This window comes from Balaenoptera acutorostrata, chromosome 8 (genome assembly GCF_949987535.1).
Source record: "Balaenoptera acutorostrata chromosome 8, mBalAcu1.1, whole genome shotgun sequence".
NCBI classification, from domain to species: Eukaryota; Metazoa; Chordata; class Mammalia; order Artiodactyla; family Balaenopteridae; genus Balaenoptera; species Balaenoptera acutorostrata.
Window position 1 is genome coordinate 34687884 of NC_080071.1, and position 21120 is coordinate 34709003.

General features: G+C 40.8%; 1 protein-coding gene across 4 annotated transcripts in view; it reads right to left on the minus strand.

Annotated features, from left to right (window-relative positions):
• The window catches only part of SP3 (Sp3 transcription factor), a 104806-nt gene that overhangs the window by 52889 nt on the left and 30797 nt on the right, over window positions 1-21120 (minus strand). For 2 of the 4 annotated variants that reach the window (XM_057550835.1, XM_057550836.1), the window contains exons 4-5: window positions 8591-8718; window positions 7990-8112 (exon numbers count right to left, since the gene is read on the minus strand). In XM_057550835.1, the coding sequence (XP_057406818.1) occupies window positions 7990-8112; window positions 8591-8718 (251 nt within the window). Of the gene's footprint in view, window positions 1-7989; window positions 8113-8590; window positions 8719-9344; window positions 9481-21120 lie in introns of those variants that run through there. The other 2 variants (XM_057550837.1, XM_057550838.1) reach the window with 2 other exon arrangements.

The window sequence follows — 21120 nt, forward strand, 5'->3', positions numbered from 1 at the left end:
TTTGAGCAGGAAAAAAGTTCAATCAGAATATTCTTTGTTTTATGACTACCAACTGATTTTCTAATCCCTCACCTATGATCTACAGTTAAAAATAAATAAAAGTAGAAGTAGCTAGAGAAAAGATTATGGACAGCTCAAACCAAACATACCTCACTGAACAGAGTTCAAAAGGTATAAAACTCACTAAAAACATACCACTAAATCAGGTGCATTACATTTGCGTACAAAAAAGAAATATCAGAGCAGTGTCATCAGTTCCCTGAGTTAGAAAAAGTTAGCTATCAACCTTAAATCAAACAATTAAAGCTACTCTTTCATGGCATGTATTAAGGTACTCCAGAGTAAACTCAGGGTGAGGGCGATTCCTTTAGTGAGCCATCAAATTCTTTACTTTTCCCATAACTACTAAAAAAAATATGAGACCTTAAAAAATTTTAATGAGGAAAAGTTATTGCCCTGTGACCACCACTGCAAAGTCAGCCCACCTGAAAGGTTTTTCTAGAATCTAAAAGTTGGAGGATATAGACTGTTGCTTTACCATTTCTACCTAAGTTTGCAGTAGAATGCTAGACATATACATTTTGTATTCTGTGACCTGCTAGAATCTCAGGTATCATCTCCATATTTTATGGATTAGACAAGACTAGAAAAATACCAATGGAGGAAAGTAGAAAGCAATAAAACCCAACAAATCAATGTCAAAGGGTAAATTTTTTAAGGAATAGTAACAGTAACATGTAACATTTGAACCGTTCTTCTATATGCCAAGAACCACTTTTATATGCCAAGAACCATGATAGGGATTTATAAGATTATATCACCTGTTGCTTACAACTATCCTATGAGGTATTATTATGACTATCCCCATATCACAGATGACAAAATTGAGAGACAAAATCACACAGCTATCAAATGGCCAAAACAGGATTTAAAACTAAGCCAGTCTAACTCCAGAAGCCAGGCTCTTAAATACTATACCATACTTGTCTCCCACTAAGACCAGAGGTAAAGACATGGGGAATGAGACCCTATATGAATTAATCACTATCAAAATAATGCCATCCCTAACCCATTTCCTTCTAGATCTGTATATGATTTCCTATAACTCCACACACCACTAGACAATGAGAACATGAGCATATCTAGCCCAGAATTCTCAACCTAGGATCCATGCCTGGGATTCAAGGGATCTTTAAATCCTCTAAAATAGCATACCAACTTTTTGATAGAGGGCCTAGGTGTGGGGGGGGGGGGGCGGTGGGCAATGGTATCTAGAGTTTCTTCATATTCTCAAAGGGGGTCTGTGACCATAAAAAAAAAAAAGGTTAAGACAAATACAGTTCTCTCAACGTAAATCATTCCACAAAATTTAATACAAATATTGTAAAACCAGATGAACCTAAAAATTTCTTAAGGAGACTCACTACCTAATTTTCATGTACACACACAGTTGAAGAGTATATATTTCAATAAATGAACCACAGTGTAATGACTCCATTCAAGACACCTGAGCCTATCTGACAAGATGAAATAAGGATGAGTAAGCCCATGAGATATACAAGCTCATCTTCAAGTGGTTCAGAATCTATTCAAGCAGACATACACACACAAGCTACTACTATGTGAATAGTGGTGTACACTAGGCATATGATCAAAACACTTCGGGGGAACATAGAAAAATGAAGAAAAAAAAAAAGATTTCACATAAGAGTTTTTTAAGTAATTGTGGATAAAATTTAAGATTTCACTGTGGGTGGTTAGGAAGCAGAAATACAGTCATTAACAAGGTATAGAAATAAAGTCACAGACTTTTAAGAGACTCTAAAAAAATAATGTGTAGTTTGGAGTTCAAGAGAGGATCCAAAAAACATTCATACTCATAGAAAAGAGTAATGGGGAACAGAACTAGACATTTTTATCAGGGCCTGCAGTAAATGGTTTCACAGGTCCTACTAAGGAGTTTGGACTTTATCCTACAGATAGTGAATGAAAGCTATAAAAGGTTTTGAGGCAAGTGAGTGGCGCAATCAGATCTGTGGCTTTATAAAGATAAACTAAGACCTAGTGAAGGAGACTGAAAGGCTGAAAACAATAAAGGCAGAGAAACCGTAGGACCCAGTACAAATGTCCAGGACTGAACTAAAATAGTGATCTATCTTTTAAACACAAACATTTAAACTTATCAAACTTAAATTGCTAAAATGAAGCACCAGACTTTAAAAGTAGCCTACATTCTTCAAATTCTACCTGGTATAAAAATTACAAGCTTAAGTCATCTTTCCCTATATTAGAGGGAACATGACAATTCATGTTTCACTTCAGTCTCTTGGCATTTTAAATAAACTAAAGATATTTAAATCTATCCTTTATACTGAAATCTACACTAAAGTGTAGTGCTTCAAATCCCATTCTTATCTTCTTAAGGTTATTGTTCACCTTTGGAGAATCAACCTTGAATTTTTTCTAACCAGCATTAAATATACAATTTTTCAACTTATATCAAAGAATATAGTATCTTACATACAAATTAATTTTACAATGCAGTCATCCGTAGGTATCCCCAGGGGATTGGTTCCAGGACCCTGCAGATACCAAAATCCCCCATGCTCAATTCCCTTACATAAAATGTATACTACACGCGGACCTCCAAGGATGCAGAACCCACAGATATAGAGAGACAACTGTACTGGCATTTTGTCTCTTCATCATCCTTAAAATAAAAAGTCAAATTTATGGCATCTGAGTATTTTTTTTAAACAAAATCTTAATAAGAGCAGATATTCAACCATAAGTGAACAGCTTTCTAATTCAAGAAATTCCTTGAAAATAAATACAACTACTCAAATGACAAGTCTTAATAAATAGTACCTAAGAACCCCCTTCTCCAGAAGCTAAATAAAAATAAACTACAGTACCACTTTTCCCAACAATGCAGGCCATTAATTGAAGGGAAATCCCCAAACCTAGGACAAAATGATGTATTTGAACTTTTTTGAGTAGACCTAAGGTTAAAAGCATATATAAAAAACATTTATGAACACTGAAACAAGAATACTAGACTTTCATGATATAAGCTAAGACTATAAATGCTTAGAGGAAGGGAGTACATTGCACTAGAAAGGAAAAAATTCATAACTGGGTTCTAGCCTAGCTAGAACCGTGGAATTATGTGTGATTTAGAGCAGGACCTTATGGGAAAAATATTACCTTGCAGGGTCATAAGATCCTAAAGAAAGTGTTAAGCTTCATAAACTGTAAAGCACTATATAATCCTAAGGTATCCTTATGATAACTAAGATTATGAAGACAGATTTGAAAAACATCCAATTGTGCCTAGAATAATGATCAATAAATACTTATTGAATGAATAAAAGTATTTTACTTTAAAATTATTGCAGGGCTTCCCTGGTGGCGCAGTGGTTGAGAGTCTGCCTGCTGATGCAGGGGACACGGGTTCGAGCCCTGGTCTGGGAAGATCCCACATGCCGCGGAGCAGCTGGGCCCGTAAGCCACAATTGCTGAGCCTGCGCGTCTGGAGCCTGTGCCCCGCGACGGGAGGGGCCGCGATAGAGAAAGGCCCGCGCACCGCGATGAAGAGCGGTCCTCGCACGGCGATGAAGAGTGGCCCCCGCTTGCCGCAACTGGAGAAAGCCCTCGCACGAACCGAAGACCCAACACAGCCAAAAATAAATAAATAAATAAATAAAATCAAGTAAAACTTAAAAAAAAAAAAAAAAAAGCTTGTCAGGGGTCTCAGTCTTTGATAGAGCTGGGATTAAAAATCATATCCTTAAAAAAATAAAATAAAATAAAATAAAATAAAATTATTGCAAAGGAAATGATAGGAAAAATGAATCAATAAAACCGACCTTGAGATATTACAGTCTTCAATGAAAAACTCTACACCAATTTTAAACCAATTCCACAATGAATAAGCCCCAAATATTTCAAAACTACAAAGCCTATTAAAACCATTCATTTGTAAGAGAAATTTCATCAGCAGCATACCAAAAAAATAGATAAATTAGAATCTGAGACCAAAAAAATGTTTTAAGAATGTGTGATGGGGCTTCCCCAGTGGTGCAGTGATTAAGAATCCGCCTGCCAATGCAGGGGACACAGGTTCAAGCCCTGGTCCGGGAAGATCCCACATGACATGGAGCAACTAAGCTCGTGCGCCACAACTACTGAGCCTGCGCTCTAGAGCCCATGTGCCACAACTACTGAAGCCCACGTGCTTAGAGCCCTTGCTCCAAAACAACAGAAGCCACCGCAATGAGAAGCCCACGCACCACAACGAACAGTAGCCCCTGCTCACCGCAACTCGAGAAAAGCCCGCACACAGCAACGAACACCCAACGCAGCCATAAATTAATTAATTTTTAAAAAATGTGTGATGTTAGGCTACTGGAAACACTACAAAGGGAGGGAGACATAAAAACACATAACCCAGGCAAGAATTAGTATTTGGTTTGGATTCAAGATAACCCTCTTCATTAAGCCTAGACATTAAAAGAAAAACCCACCAGTGTTTCTCTCAGTAATTCTAATATTCTTATTGACAAACAAAAAACCAATTAACATGGACACTGGCATTACTGTAAAAGGTCGTAATTGAAGGTAATCCGAGCTTCCCTCTGTATACAAACACATAATCACACACAAGGTAAAAAAGACCACATCCAAGAGTAGCCTTGGGACACTGCTATAGCAAATTCACTACAACCAGGCATAAAATGGGGAGACACACACACACACACACACACACACACACACACACACACAACACCCAAGGATATCTTCTCCATAACACCTGTGTAAAGGAAAAAAATAAACTTCATACCAACTTATTACATCACATTTAGAAAGGATTATTAACCTCTCAGTTAATGGCTTTATGAAAGCCAGAAATGGGCAAGGAAAGAATATAACTGGAAACAAGTGTGAAGCTAAGGTGAAAACAAACTTAAGAACCACTCTTAGGCAAGTACTGAAGTTTCTTAAAATCTTCAAAGGAACAGTAAAGAACACAGACTGCAGATACAAAAACAATTACCTAATGAATTCCTCACAATGACAGTGTAAGTCGTATTTGGAATAACAGCCAAAATAACCTTTTTTTGAAATAAGCTATTATTCACTTTATAGTTCACCAACATTTATGTAATAAATGAATACTAAATTTACAAGTTAAACTGAAATTCAGGCAATGCCTTTCATAATATTTACTTGTTCAATTTATTAAACGAAATAAGCAAATTAGTAATTCACAGGTTCACACAAATGTAGATTGGACAAGTTAATATCTCATAAAGGTCTACTTTTTCTATACCTTGATCTATTACTAAAACCACACAACTTTTAAAAATAAGTATAAAAGAGTCTTGCCATCAAACCAATTTTGAGAGTCCATGCTGTGGGACATTACAGGTGAGACTGCTTTGTGATTAGACCTATTCAGCTCTGTACTGAGGTGAGGGTAACCAAACACTCTTGGCCAGGATCCAGGATGAACACATATTATACTCTAACAAATTCTAAATTGAAAATATGTAAAGCAAATCTGCAGTACAGCTATTGGCTTTTCAATGCCCTTTTAATCTTAAAATGCCAAACTAAACTAGTATAAAGTTGCATTTTATGTGTATATTTCCCCTTGGTTTTAAACACAACAATACTATATGCAATGTGGTATCCTGAACTGGATCCTGGAACAGAAAATGGGCATTAGTGAAAAAATGGTGATATCAGAATAAAGTCTATAGTTTAGCTAATAACACTGTATCATTATTAATCTCCTAGTTTTGACAAATGTACCATGGTTATATTAACATTTGAGGAAGCTGGGTGAAAGGTAAAAGGTACCTCTCAGTTCTATCTTTGCAACTTTTGTGTAAATATGAAATAAACCCAAAATAAAATTTTTAAAAAGCACAGCTCCAAAAAATCTCTCCCTAAACCTCTCATAATTCCCAGCAATTTGAATAAAGTAACATTATCCAAACACATTTTTAAGTGGGGAAAACTACTATGAAATCACTTAAATTCTTTCATTTTCTGAGATGTCCATGTCTAAAATTCATCTTTGAACTGGAAAAATAATTTTCCCATTCGCTAAGGCAAACATACTCAAGCAGTCTTACTAATTTTTACTCAGTGAAAAATGTTATGCACAGGTACCAAACATACAAAGAAAAACTGCTCAGGCTGATTCTGGTTCATGTTCATCTGGCGGGAAATGTGATGTCAGTAGAGATTTGGCAGTTCAGAGGAGCTGAAGAGGCATGGAAACAACTTCCCTACAAGTATATGGCCACAGAAGGGTAAGGTTGGAGACAGTATTCTATTCTTTGGGTGAGACTCATGTACATATACATATTTTTTACCTGTAACTTCCTCCTTCACTTCTCTCCTCCCGCAATCACTGAGCTGATATCTAAACTTGGTAAGTTGCAGTTACAAAAAGTTTTTTGTTCTATTTGAAAGATTAAAAAAGATAAGTAGAAGCAATCTGCTTTGCAATTTTACTCATGCAATGGTTTTTTTAAGATAAACGTTGTTTTTTTGTGTGTGTGTGGCACTGTGAGCCTAACGGGATACAGTTCATTAAAGAGGTTTACCAGTCCATAAATTTGTTTAAAAGTAACAATGCCTCTCACATACATGATTTTAAGCCTTTACATTTTAATCTGCTTACAAAAGGACAAAACCTAAAGTCATACTTTTAAGTCATTAAATCTACTCACATCCCTCTACAGTATAATTTCAAACACTAAAATTACAAATACAATATTTAACAAAATAGCTTAACATTAGCTTCACTTTTAATGCCTTGGAATACTAAGAATTTCCTGCAGACTATACCAAACATCAAACTTTTTTGTCCACAGTGACAATTCAAAATATCATGACACAAACAGATTCCCATAATCCACATTAAAAAAAAAAAACACGCAAAAATGATGGGAGAAGTTTCAATTATTTTAATAAGTGAACACATCTACATGCTAAACTAATGCAACAACAAAGATTCAAACGAATATAAAATTCACAATAGTCTTATAAACAGTTCCTAGCTAATTGGTATGAAGCCCTCCTGTAACACTGACCAGCTCCTCCCCCTGCCCCCGACAAACTAAAAACCCTATTAAGAGAATCCCACCACATCTTATCAGACTGGCAATCACAATAAAATGAAAATATAGCTTTGCCAACCAAATTCAACTAAGTATGGTATGCATTAGCATTCATGTAAATATTGATACAATTCCATACACGTACTTCTGTTTCTAACACTGGTATACCTATTCAATTTCAAAACCCAAAGTACGAAGTAACTTCGCCGATTTCAACGGTCACTTAAACTCCATTTACGAAAAATTACTGTAAATTTAAGTAGTTTGCAAAAACTAAAATTCGACAATTTAGAATGGCCACCAAAAAAGCACTCAAAAAGTATTCAAGTGTTCATTCTTGTACACAAAAGAGTAATTCAAAGGGTAAACCTTCGTTCCTTTTTTTAAAAAGACGATTTAACACTTAAATCAGTAAGACCTACTAACTTCCAGCAGGAAAAGCCCCGAGTCCAAAAAATGCTAGAAACTGAAGACACTGCCTCCGTAGCTGATACTATCTATGGTCGATAGGCTGTGCCTGAAATTTCCGTAGTGCTCGGCGAAGGAGTTTTCAGCACTGATATGAATTGCTCTAACATCCATTTTGGAGTCCTCTACCCCCACCCTCTCAGACTTCATTTTGTAGTGAAATTGGATGGAGGTGCCGCAGTGACAATGTAGAGAAAGCCTGGTCTGGCTTCTAATCCGCACAAGCATGCGAAAGAGCAGGAAAGGACGCCCCGGCCGCGCGAGCGTCCCTCTCCGGGAAGGCGCGGGCCCCGAGGAGGCCTTTCGGGCGGGATGGCGGGCGCGCCGCGGGCCCGGGATGGCGGGCGCAGGGCCTCGGCGGGGGCGGGCCGCGCGCGAGACTTACCACTCCGGCGGCGGCGGGGGCCCCGGCTGCGGCGGCCGCCTCCTCCTCGTCGTCGCCCGGCGATGGTGGCCCTATCTTGCTGCAGGTAGCGGCCAGCAGAGCAAGCGGTGACGGCTGAGTGTCCTACCCCCGATGGGCGGGTTCAGAGAGGGAGACAGGGGGAGGGGGCGGCGGTTAGGGCCGGGCCGCGCTCGCACAGGAAGTGCGACTCGGGCCTCGCAGGCTGCACCCGGGCGAGCGCCAGCCCGCGCTCTCCTCCTCCTCCTCCTCCTCGCCTCCGGCTCGCACGCACACGGGCTCCACCGTCCGCGGGAAGGCGGGCGGTGGGCCGCGCGCCGAGCCTCCACCTTCCGTCCGGAACCCACCCCCGGGAGGGCGCACGCTCACACACACTCACACTCTCTCTCACTCACACACACACACTCACACACAAAAAGACGGCGGGCGGGGGAGCGCGGGCGGGGTCGGAGCGTTGGCGCCTCGGGCGGGCAGCTCCCGGGGCGGGGGGAGGGGAGGAGAGAAGCGCGGAGGGAGGGGAGAGGCGAGGGGAGGAGAAAGCGGCGCGAGGGGGGAGCCGGGCCGGGGCTAAGCCGCTCCTCACCTGGGCCGCCGCCGCCGCCACCGCGCCGTTTCCGTGCTGCTGCTGCTGCAGATACTCGCCGTGGCCGCCGCCGCCGCTGTCCACGTCCAAGGCAGCCATTTCCTCTTGTTTCACGGGCTTTTCGGGAGCTGCAGGCACAGCGCGGGGGGGTGGGGGTGGGGAGGAAGGCGGGTGGAGGAGAGGGAGGGGGCCCGCGGGCCGAGGCGAAATTACTCCGAAAGCCCGGACCGAGTCCCCTTCCCCTCCCCCACCCGCCCCCCGGCGGCGGCGGCGGCGGCGGCGGCTGCTCCCTCCTCCCCTCCTGCTGCTGCCCCCGCCCGCCGCTGCCTGTAACCCTCCTCCTCCTCTTTCCCTCCTCCTCCTCCTCCCCGCGCTGCCCCTGCCCCCTCTCCTCTCCTCTCCTCCCCTTTCCCTTCGCGCCGCTCGCTCTCACTCGCGCTCGCTCCTCTCGCACCGTCAGTCACTCACACGCCCGCCCGCCGCCCGCGCCCGCACACAGGGGGATGCGATCCCGGCGGCCCGGGCCGCCAGCCCCGGGCCCGGCGGGGACACTGCGTTGCTGGGGCTTGAGGGGTGGACGGTAGCTGGCGGGGAGGGGAGGGAGGCGGAGGGGAGTGCGGCTTTCTGCCTCTCACAGACACTCGGTCGCACACAGGGGGCCGGGAGCCGGCGGCGGGGGCCCCCGGCTGGCTGTGGTCGGCGGTAGCGGCGGCGGCGGCAGCAGCAAGGGTTGCTCTCTCTCGGCTTTACGTACCGGTCATAGTGTGTTTAGGGCACCTCAGGCGGGGCTCCCCGCCGCCTTACACATGGTGAGGAGCGAAGGCGGCGGCGGCGGGAGAGGATGCGGGAAGCGGCGGCGGACACGGCCGGAGCGGTCCGGGGATTTTTTTTCCTATTTTGATTGACTGTGCGGGAAACACAAAAGGTGGAGCCTCCAGCCCAAAAGGGGGGAAGAGGGTGACAGCCCGCCCGGAAGTTCCGCCCCTCTTCTCCGCGCTCATTCGCCACCACGCTCTTCGTAGGCAGTGCTCATTGGCCCGGATGCCCGTTCGTCACTCGGCCAGGCGGCGCGCTTCCTGTTTGCCCCCCGGCTGGAAGGGGAGAGACAATGAGCGGTCGTGGCGGCGAAGGTTCCCGAGGGCGGCCACGGCTCGCCTGTTACCCCGCTGTGGCCGCCTAGTTCGCCGGCTGCCGCTGCCAGGCCGAGGCGAAGGCCTCTTCCACCTTACAGGTGCTCGGAGCAGACCCCAGCAAGCTGTAGGGGGGCTGAGCTGGGGAGGAAATCCGTCCCCGGAGGATCCGGCTCCACTCGACGCTTCCTCCATCCCGACGGCAGCCGGATCTCCCCAGGGCGCTCTCGGAGCCTCTGCTTCCCTGCGCTGCCAGGAGGCCGCCGCCGCTCAGCCCCGGGGCTGCTGCTGCGACCGCTGCTGCTACTGAGCAAACCAGGCCCGCCCCGCGAGCCCGGGAGGAGGGAGCTGGTATTGGGGGAGACACCCCCTCCGAGGCTGGAGGAGGATTTTCTCTCACACACGTTCAGCTCTTAGATTCAGTCTGAGCCATCTCGTTCCCATCCCCCTTAGCCCCTGGTTTCCCAGCCAGTCTCCCACTTTTACATATACTGGAAGCAGGCATTTTAAACAGAAAAGAAATCTCAATTCACCTCACAGATAGGAGAGCTTTTATTCTGGCCAGTGGCACCAAAGCACACAAATACATTTCATTTAATACGTAGTGCGTATATTCAAAAGGACAGGATCCTTTATAAAAAAATTTTTTTTCAGCCACATACGCATTTTGTTGCACAAACATAAATTATTCCCTGCTTCTTAATCGACTTGGTAACAAGTGAAATATCTGAAAAAGCCCATCAATAATTGCCAGCATTTTAAAAATAGTGAATCTCAGCGAAGTATTTTTTTTTCTTGGAACATTTTAGTTATACTTTAATTCAAAATCCCGTTTCGCTTACTGGATTAGGTTAACACTCCTTAGCTCTTTGGCATCCTTGACATCCTGATGTCATCCTGGGTGGGAGAAATACTCAAGTTTTATGTGTGTGTGTGTGTGTTTTGCCAACTAAGAGACATCTCTGCCTATTACCTTTAGATCTAATTGCCAAGAGAGAGGTTAAGCTCAAGAGGTAGAAATGCTGTCCACCATACGCTTTTTGTTAGAAATCTGACTCCAAGAATTAGTGTTCCAACTGTGATTATTATATTTGTTTCGTAAATAAAGTTGTGCTGGGGGCTGGAGTTGTAAAGCCCAAGCACTTGAACTAGATTTTGTGTGCGCTAACTGAAAAGAATTTAAGAATTATGAGAGACAGAGCTTGCATCTCAGTTTTTATATTTTCATCTTCTCATAGGATCAGAAACATTGCATGGTTAATGGGCACTTAATTGTACAAAAGATGGAATTTCCAGGGAAATGACCTAAAAACCACAAACATGCAAAAACAAGACTTGAAATTCTAAATCTAAGAATGAAGTTGATGTCTTCTAACAGTGAGAACTTTTGTCTCATAAGTAGAAGAATCACTTTTTAAAGTAAATTGTATAAACCCTGTACCATTTTACACTTAAATTCTAAAGGAAAATTAAAGTGTTATAGGATAAGCTGGTTTTTGAAGAAGAAAAAAAGGGATGGGAGGCTTCAGGGGAGGACAAGTGAAAACAAGTGGAGTGGGAGAGAGGGAGGGAAGTCACAGTATTGTCACTCTACTTACATGGATGTAGTGGATAGAGAATAGCTCTTTCCCTAGAAGAGATACTTCAGACATTTTCAGGTGTTTTTCTAGGAGTGGGGATGTGTTTTATGAGTCTAAGCATACTACCTCCATGCCCCTTTCACAAAGTCTTAGTCTAGCCACCCATAGAACGCAAAGTACTTGGCCACAGAAATTCAGTTCATTTCCTCACTGATACCAGCTGACAAGGGGAAATGAAAAAATCATTTTCAAACATTTTTGGTCCATAGACCATTCTGACAAGATGCAAAAACACTTCATCTAATCTAACTGAAGAAATAATAACCTACCAGAGCTAACTATTCTGCTTTTAATGCAATGCTTTTAAGAGACACATATACCAAAAGTATCACTACTACATAATCAGATTCAGAGGACCTGCTCAGACCACACTGAAAAGAGTTATTGTCATGGAATATCTTAAGAAGACTGGAAATGAAGGTAGTCTCTGGAAAGACCATCTTTTCTTAGCTATTCCAGTACTGTAGTCAAATCTTGAAATACAATTTGTGTTAATTAAAAGATATTTGTTTTTCGGTAGAAGACGGCCTCTCAATGGCACTTACTGCTACATTACATAGGAACTCAGAAATTGCAGTTGCTTATCAAGAAGGGAAGTGCTGTGCTGGATATTATTTATACTTTCTCCTTTCCAAAGATGATTTGAGGAAGCTCTATGCTGGTCACTGTTTACATCACAGCAGGAGATCTGAATGTCACTTTATTTTCCCTTTTTTCTCAATTTCCTCACTTATTTTTTTAAATCTTATTTGTGTTTTTGTAAGTTAAATCCTTTGGAAACCGTGATGAATGTCAAAGGGCCTCAAAGACTTCTATAAACCCACTGGCATGACATCTTCACACATCTTCAATCCCCTTTTTCTCTACAAAGAGAAGAAGGCACTAAATAATACTTGATTCACATCTGCAGGAGCCTAACCATTCTGTATTAAAAACAGCGACAGCCCTGGTTAACTGCACCACAGCTAAAGGGCTCTGCCCTTTCCTTCACAGCCCCTACTGCCTTTCTTCCCTTCTGAACATCTATTAAGTGAACAATATTAAATTGCCAATATTCACCCATTTTTTGTCTAAAAAGGTGGCAATTTTGTATAGTTCCAACTAAGTCAATGTCTATTTAACATAAAATTTGTTGCTATGATTGTGACCCTCCTTTTACCCACCTCTGAATCTCTTTAGCTTGTGTACACTGGATTTCAAAAATCTTCAAGTTTGTTCTACTTATGTAATCACTATCATATTTCAGAAGCATTCTAGTTGACATTGACTAGGTGTACTTAACCCCCTTCATATTTCATATCTTCCCTACTTTCTCAAAAATATACCTCAAAAGCCATGTCTCCTGTCTTATTTTTACTTAGTCTACCAAAAAGGAGAGCTTTTTGAGCTTTTGCTATGTGCCAACTCCTTTGCATCTTTAATCCTCACAGCCCTAAAAGGTAAGTATCATAGGTTCATCATTGTATAGATAAGGAAACTGAGGCTAGCAAGGTTTTGAGACTTGCTCAGTGTCATTTTCAATTAAATGGCAGAGTCAGGCTTCAAACCCATGCGTCAGTCTCACCAATCAGCATATCAAGTCTTCTTAAATGATCAACTGAAAAGACTCACTTACCCATTATGTAAAAAATAAAGAAAAGAGAAAAGATAAAGGAAACACAATAAAGTAGATCAAACATACATATTTATAAGGAAGATCATTTTTAAAGCAAGTCTTAGAATGTGAACTCCTTGTGTTAGGGGTCATATATATTGAATGCTCTAACCAATACTGAACACGTTGTGGATGTTTAATTAATACTAAGCAGAAAGACTGTCAAGACAATTATCTTGTGGGAAAATGAATGATGAATTAAAAAATTACAATTAACCAATACATACTGTATGATAAAATTTCTTTGACCTTATAATAGTTCATCTCTTTCAAGATCAACTTTCCCAAGTGAGTTAGACCCTCATTTTCATTCAAGCTCCACACCAATGATACCACCATGGTACAAAAGGACTGATATTTTTACAATTCAAGAAATCCCATTCTTTTCATTCAGGCTGTTGACTTCCCTGGGTATTCTAAATTTTCTAAGTATCCGTAACACTTCTGAAGTCATCTTCATGGCAGTCCAGGAAGCTTAGTCCACTGCCATATTTCTGAGTTGTTGCAATTTTCTAAGAAAAGATGGATTATGCATTTCTACCTTGTTAATAATCTGTCTTAGAAGAATATAAAGTGCTAGAAAGTATCTTGTGAATTATCTTTCTTAGAATAATATAAAAATGCTAGAAATTCTCTTGGTTGCAAGTTAGCAAACTTATGAGGTAGCTTTACTTAAAAATATTAACACTTAAAAATATACTTTAGGGACTTCCCTGGTGGTGCAGTGGTTAAGAATCCGCCTGCCAATGCAAGAGACACGGGTTTGATCCCTGGTCTGGGAAGATCCCACATGCCGCGGAGCAACTAAGCCCGTGCACCACAACTACTGAGCCTGTGCTCTAGAGCCCGCGAATCACAGCTACTGAGCCCACATGCGGCAACTACTGAAGCCCGCGTACCTAGAGCCCATGCTCTACGACAAGAGAAGCCACCGCAATGAGAAGCCCGCGCACCGCAACGAAAAGTAGCCCCTGCTTGCCGCAACCAGAGAAAGCCCACGCGCAGCAAGGAAGACCCAACGCAGCCAAAAATAAATAAATAAATTTATTTATTTTTTAAAAAAAGATTATTATAAAAAAGTATATAAAAAAAGTATATATATACTTTAATAATACTTAAAAATAAACCTGATGCCATTAAATTGTGGTGTCCCTCAATGATGAACAATAACCTTCAACATGAAGTGTATTCATAATTTATTTCATGATTAAATCTCTATCTTATAATGGAATTTTTTGTTTGTTTGTTTGTTTTTGGCCGCACGGTGTGGCTTGTGGGATCTTAGTTCCCTGACCAGGGATCAAACCCCAGGCCATGGCCGAGGCGCCGAGTCCTAACCACTGGACTGCCAGGGAATTCCATTTTTCTATCCTTTAATCCTATAAGCCAGACAGATCTACCAACTATTCTCAAAAAGAGCCAACAATGCCCAAGGCCTAGTTAGAGGAGGTAAGAGAAAGAGGAAAAAATAAAGAATGAAGTGGCAGAGAGCAAGTTGGATAGAACTGTAGAAAATATTGAAAACAGTTTTTACCTGCCTTGAGGAATAGAATTTTTCCAATTACCCAAAAAAATGGCTGAAATGCTGCACCATGTCATCACTCCATTTCAACTCTAGAGTCGAGTAAAAAAATAAAAGCAATTATACACACACATATATTTATTATATATACAAATGTGTGTGTATATATGTGTACACATTATATACAGTAAAATGCACAATGGTTAATAAATTATGGTATATTCATTAAATAACATTTAAAATAAATGAAAGATGATTCATCACAGATAAATCTCAAAAATAATAGTGAGTGAAAAAAAGTTATAGTAGGATAAACAGTATACCACCATTTATATAAAGTTTAAAAACATACCGACTTATATTCTATACTATATATGGATACATGTGGAGTAAAACTATAAATCTTGCATGGGAATGATAAATACTAAATTTTAAATGTTGATTACCCTTGGTATGGAGAGAAGGATGGGATCTGAATGGATTTCATATTTCAAGTTTTTCTTAAGCTAGGCTGAGTACACTAGCATTATGATATTGTTCTCTATTACTACCCTTTTTGCCTGAAATATTTCATAATCATTATTCTAAACAAACAAACAAAAAGAATAAATTAATACATGAGTCTATGGCAGAGGTATTAAAATAAGCATGCCCAGGCAGCTGACTGACTGAAGGAGTGGAGGGGAGGGAGAGAATGATTCACATATGACTAAGTTTTCCAGCTTTAGTAACTGGAAAGATGAGCTGGGAATAAAGAATATAAAAAATGGAATGGGTATGGGACAGACAATCATGAGTTTGATTTTAGATGTGTTGAGTTGGAGGTGCTAGCAGGATATTCATGAGATATCCAAGTTTACAGACTATTGTAAACTTGAACTCATAGCTAAAAAGAGAAGCAAATGCAGGGCAGGGATTTGGGTGCCTGTGAAATAACAGAAAATATATGTATTGCTCTCTGCCCCCTCCCCACGCCCCCAGCCCCTTTCCTGGCACAGAGCTCCTATCACTCTTATGATTTCCTAAGTGATAGGAGCACTAGGAGAATCTTTTGTTCAAATATTTGGTCTTTGACCCTGGATCTTGACACAGAGCTCCTAAATCCCTTGGAATTTCCTGGATGATAGGAGTATCTTTTGTTCTAATGAGCTGACTTTGAGTGGGCTCCTGGATGGGGGCCAATCACTGTAAAGACCAAGCCATGATTAGAAACTTGGAACTTTCAGCCCCACCCGCTATCCTCTGGAGAGGGGCTGGAAAATGAGTTAATAATCGGTCGTGCCTATGTGATGACGCCTCCATAAAAATCCCTAAAGTATGGAGTTCAGAGATCTTCCAGATTGCCAGATGCTAGGAAGGTGGCATGCCAGGAGAGGGCATGGAAGCTCCTAACCGCTTCCCCAAACCTCACCATACGTATCTTTCATCTGGCTGCTCATCTATATCCCTTACGGTAAATGTGTCTTCCTGAATTCTGTGGGACAGTCAAGCAAATCATGAAACCCAAGGATGATGTTGTAGGGATCTCAACTTATAGCTGGTCGGTCAGAAGTACTGGAAACAATCTAAGACTTGCAACTGGTGTCTGAAGTGGGGATAGGCTTGTGAGGCTGAGCCATTAACCTGTGAGATCTGACCCTAATTCCAGACAGTGTCAGAACTGAATTGTAGGACATCCAGCTGATGTTGGAGAACTGGTTGGTGCGGGGTTAAAAACACACATCTGGGGACTTCCCTGGTGGTCCAGTGGTAAAGAATCCGCCTTCCAATGCAGGGGATGTGGGTTCGATCCCTGGTCAGGGAACCAAGATCCCACATGCCGCGGGACAACTCAGCCCGAGCGCCACAACTACTGAGCTTGGGCACCTCAGCTAGAGAGGCTGTGTGCCGCAAAGTACAGAGCCCACGTGCTCTGGAACCCACACGCCACAACTACAGAGCCCACGTGCCCTGGAGCCCGTGCAACATAACTAGAGAAGAGAAAAACCCACAGGCCACAACTAGAGAGAAGCCCAAGTGCTGCAACGAAGAGCCCATTCACTGCAACGAAAGATCCCGCATGCCTCAATGAAGATCCTGCGTGCTGCAACTAAGACCCGACACAGCCAATAAATAAATAAATAAATAAATAAATATTTTTTTTAAAAAACACACACATTTGGTGACTAGAACTGAAGTGTTCTGAGGATTATGACTGTGACAGTAAAAAGAGAAACAAGGAGTTTTTCCCAGACAAAGCCCTTAACATCTTCATAGGCCTCTGTCCATTCTCCAAACATGAACAAGTCTCCCATCTTTAAAACCCCTCCATGTGACTCTGTGGTTTTCTCTAATTATTGTCTTCTTTCTTTCCTTTCCTTGTCCAAGGTCTCAATAACTTGCTCTCTACCTACTGCCTTCCTAATGCAATGCTACGTCAGTTTCTGTCCCTACCATGCTACCTGAAATTGCTCTTAAAGGTCTCCAATGACTTCCTTATTGCCAAATCCATGGATTGTCCCTACCCCGATTTTCATTCTTTTTCAGCATTTGACACTGTAAACATTTCATCCTTAAACTTTCTCCTCCCTTGAAAGGTCATCGGCTTTCTGGTTTTCTCTCAAATGAGTATTTCTCTATATCTTTGCAATGCTGTCCAATAAAACTATGATGAGGGAAACATTTTGTTTGCACTGTCCATTACAGTAGCCACTAATCACACGTGGCTAGTGAGCATTTGAAATGTGGCTATTGTGATCCAGGAACTGAGTTTTTAATTGTATTTAATTTTAATTAATTTAAATTTAGATGGCCACATGTGGCTAGTGACTACCACACTGGACAGTGCAGGTTTAGGGTTTCTTTCCCTCCTTCCAGCTCCTAAATGATAAACATTACTCCAGACTAGGTTTTGATTCCCTGAGCATTTCTTTACAAGCTCATCCCCTGGAAGCTCGACCATTCCTACAACTTCAGCCATCTCTAAATTCAATCCCAAATCTCTGTAGTTGTCTCCTGTCACCTGAGTTCCAGTTCCATAACCTCAAGCACTGTAAAGTCCTCTGGAATGTCTCACTTCCACCTCAAACTCAGAATGTTCAAAGCTAAACCTATAACCTTCTACAGAACCAGCTCCCCCTCTCCCTTGTGACATTCCTATCTCTGACAGCAAGGTTCTTGTTTTCTCAGATGCCCATACATGAAATTGCCTTTGACACATTTCTCTCTTTCTTCTCTCACTGGCAGCCAGTTACGAGGTGCTAACAAGTTTTCCTACAGAATCTCTCTCAGCTACCCTCTGAAACCACAAAATTTATTGAACGCTATTCCATAAGATACTGCTTGGTCTCTACTGCCAAGAAGCAGATAATCCATTTAAGAGACAAAAGATAAACATACACAAATCCAGATAAAACAGAAGAGAAATAACAAAGTCTAAAGTCCACTACATACATTGCTAAAGGAGTATCTTCCAAATTCAGAAATCACTGAGGGTTAGACAGCTCCTTCTGAAAGAGATCAAAGGGTGCTTTGCCCTGTCTGGACTTCTGTAGCTCTAGATGGTACTCCAGACTTTCCTGCGCCCTTCTTTTCTGCATCTGCCACCAAATTAACCTTCCATTGCCTCAAAAATGTTAGTGATTCTCATGATCTAACGCATACAAACCCCTCACTGCCCTATGTGTGTAATCACTCCTACCCCTGAACGTTTATTCACTCTACCACCTGGTTTGTCCTGCCCTCTCCCCCGTGCTCTTGCAAATTCTAACAAGCTTTTAAGTCTCAGTTCAAGTCTTAACCTCTTCCATAAAGCCATTGCTTCCAGCAATTAGTAATTCCCTTCCTTTTAATTTTCCAAGACACATAGAGTATGTACCCTTACTATTATGCTTAATTCATGACCACGTTGTCACCACTGTTTCAATCCTACATATTTTGTGCCCCAGCATGATGTCTCACCCTTCTTCTGTGACTTGTAAGCAGTGATTCTCAAGGAAGGAGAGGAGTATGATTTGAAAAGAAAATAACTCTTCATTTGTCCCACTGGGACTTTTTTTTAAAAAGCTATGACATTGTTATTTGAATTTCAAATATTAAAAGAAAATGTTAGATTTTTATGCTTTATCAAAAGAGACATGTTTGATATCAGTTCAGGAAACAATTCTATTTGTTGAGCAAAGAGAAGATAATCAACAAACATCTATTAAATGGTTCATTGGTTTCAATACACCACGAATTTGGATTCTGTTACGATGAAAGTCTCAGACATCTTATTTTCATGGAGAAACTGCTAGTAATATGACCTGCTGATTGTAAAGGGGCCACAAAACTAGCATTCACCAGCTGAACAAATCATCACAAACTTGTAAGGAAATCTTTAAATGTTTTTATTATATACCATTTGATATATATAAAATATGTGCAATATATATGTACATTATAAAGCATAATAAATAATAAATTAGGTGACTCTACCACCTAATAAGATATTTCTCTTATTGATAGACTACCCAGAACACAAGTGTTCTCTCATCCCTGACAGCAAATGTCACTATTTTCTTTTTTTGGGCCGTACCACGTGTCTTGTGGGATCTTAGTTTCCCAACCTGGGACTGAACCTGGGTCCTTGGCAATGAAAGCTCAGAGTCCTAACCACTGGACCGCCAGGGAATTCCCAAAGCATAATTATTTTCTCTAATTATATATATTCCAGTGAGTTATTTTTTTAGTCTACTACATTAAAAATACACGTAATGTTTTTACTTAGAATATTCATATTTAAATTCTATAGTCAATATTCCTTTCTTACTCATAGCATTTGAATTATTTTATTTCTAGCATGCTTATTTACTCACCTAATGAGTTTTCATTCTTTTACTCTATTTTGAACATTGTGATTTCATATTACTGTGAGATAATCTTTCTACTTCATATTTCCTCCACCTTGAATTGAATAAGCCACTTATCTGCTTCTGTTCCTAGTCTACTCAAGTCTTTTCATTCCTTCTTTGTATTGACTGTCCCTCCCTCTCGTTTTGTATAACAAGCTTACTGCATGTTCCTTCTTCTAAGTCACTGACATATAAAATGAATAAAATTGGTCCTAATATTGATCCCTAGAGCTTTGTAATCCATCCATTCCAAACTATTCCACACTTTGATATCAAAGTCAATGTTTAATCTACTTAAGTAGTTCATTCTTACACCTTACTTCTCTAACTTCCAGATTAGTTGTTTGTATAGTATTCTTTTCATGGTGCTTTATCCCAGGTAATTGGTTCATGGCTTCCCTCAGCTGATATCTGTTGTTAGACCCAGAGGTTATTTCACATAACTGAGGCAGATAAGATGTGAATTCATGCTGACTTTTTAAATTACATCATAACTTTCTGATACTTTCAGTCATTGATTTCTTACAGAATTTACCAACGTCTTGTCCTCCATGAAATTTAAACTTAATAATTCTGAATATTGTACTCAGGAGAAAAGGAATATTTAGGAAATGAACAATAATTTAATGAAGTTTTTATTTATTATAACTGGTATAGACATAGTCTGTAAGCATTTCAAGTCACCTTTATCTTGATTGATGAATTCAAACATCTATTAAGAATCAAGAAGAGAATATTTGAATTACAATTGTAAAAAATCTAGTATAGTCCAAAATCCATAGAATTGTGCCTGAAAATGATGTTTTACTGTATGTAAATTGTACCTTGATTTTTTTAAATGCGAAGAAAAGAAGTAAATAGAATCTTCACTTTTAAAAATCTAGTAGAATACTGGAGTGAAAGACTCTATAAGAACAGTATAGGGACCTGTGCATAAAGGGGTTCAACCAATCATGGAAACGTTTTTGAGAGGAGATGAGAGCATATGAACAAAGGCTTAGAAATGAATATTTCAAAAGTAAGTAAAATCCATGGATAAAGCAATGGAATGAAAGAAGTACAAACTTTTTAAAGTTTATTTAATGTATATTAAAAGTGAATACATTAAAAGGCCACTTGCAAACAAATATCTCTGAAAACACAAACAGCAAGACAATAAAAAGATGAGTAGTGTATATTTCATATGTAGAAAGTCCCTCTCCCAGGCAAACCAGGATGGTTAGTCACCCTACAATGTTAACACCTTATATTACCCTGGTACACTCGTCAAAACTAAGAAACCAGCATTGGTGAGTTACTACCAACTAAACTCCAGACTTTATTTGGATTTCACCTGTTTTTCCACTTACGTTCTTCTGTTCTTGGATCTAACTCAGGATACCACATTGTGTTTAGTTGTCCTGTCTTCGTGTCCTCTGACCTGTGACAGTTTCTCAGTCTTTCCTTGCTTCTCACGACCTTGACTCTTCTGAGGAGTAATTGTATTTTGTAGAATACCGCTCTCAATTTGGGTTTGTCTGATGTTTTTCTCATGTTTAGACTGGTGTAATGGGCTTTGGGGCCCTAATTTATTTTTAAACTCTGCAAATGTCAGTGCTTATTTTCATGGTTACATTAGTCCTTGTGGACTTTAATTTCCTCAGAACATCATTTTAATTTTAAAAGGGGATTAAATCACTTGTCTAAGAGTCAGAGTGAAGTTTTAATTCTAGA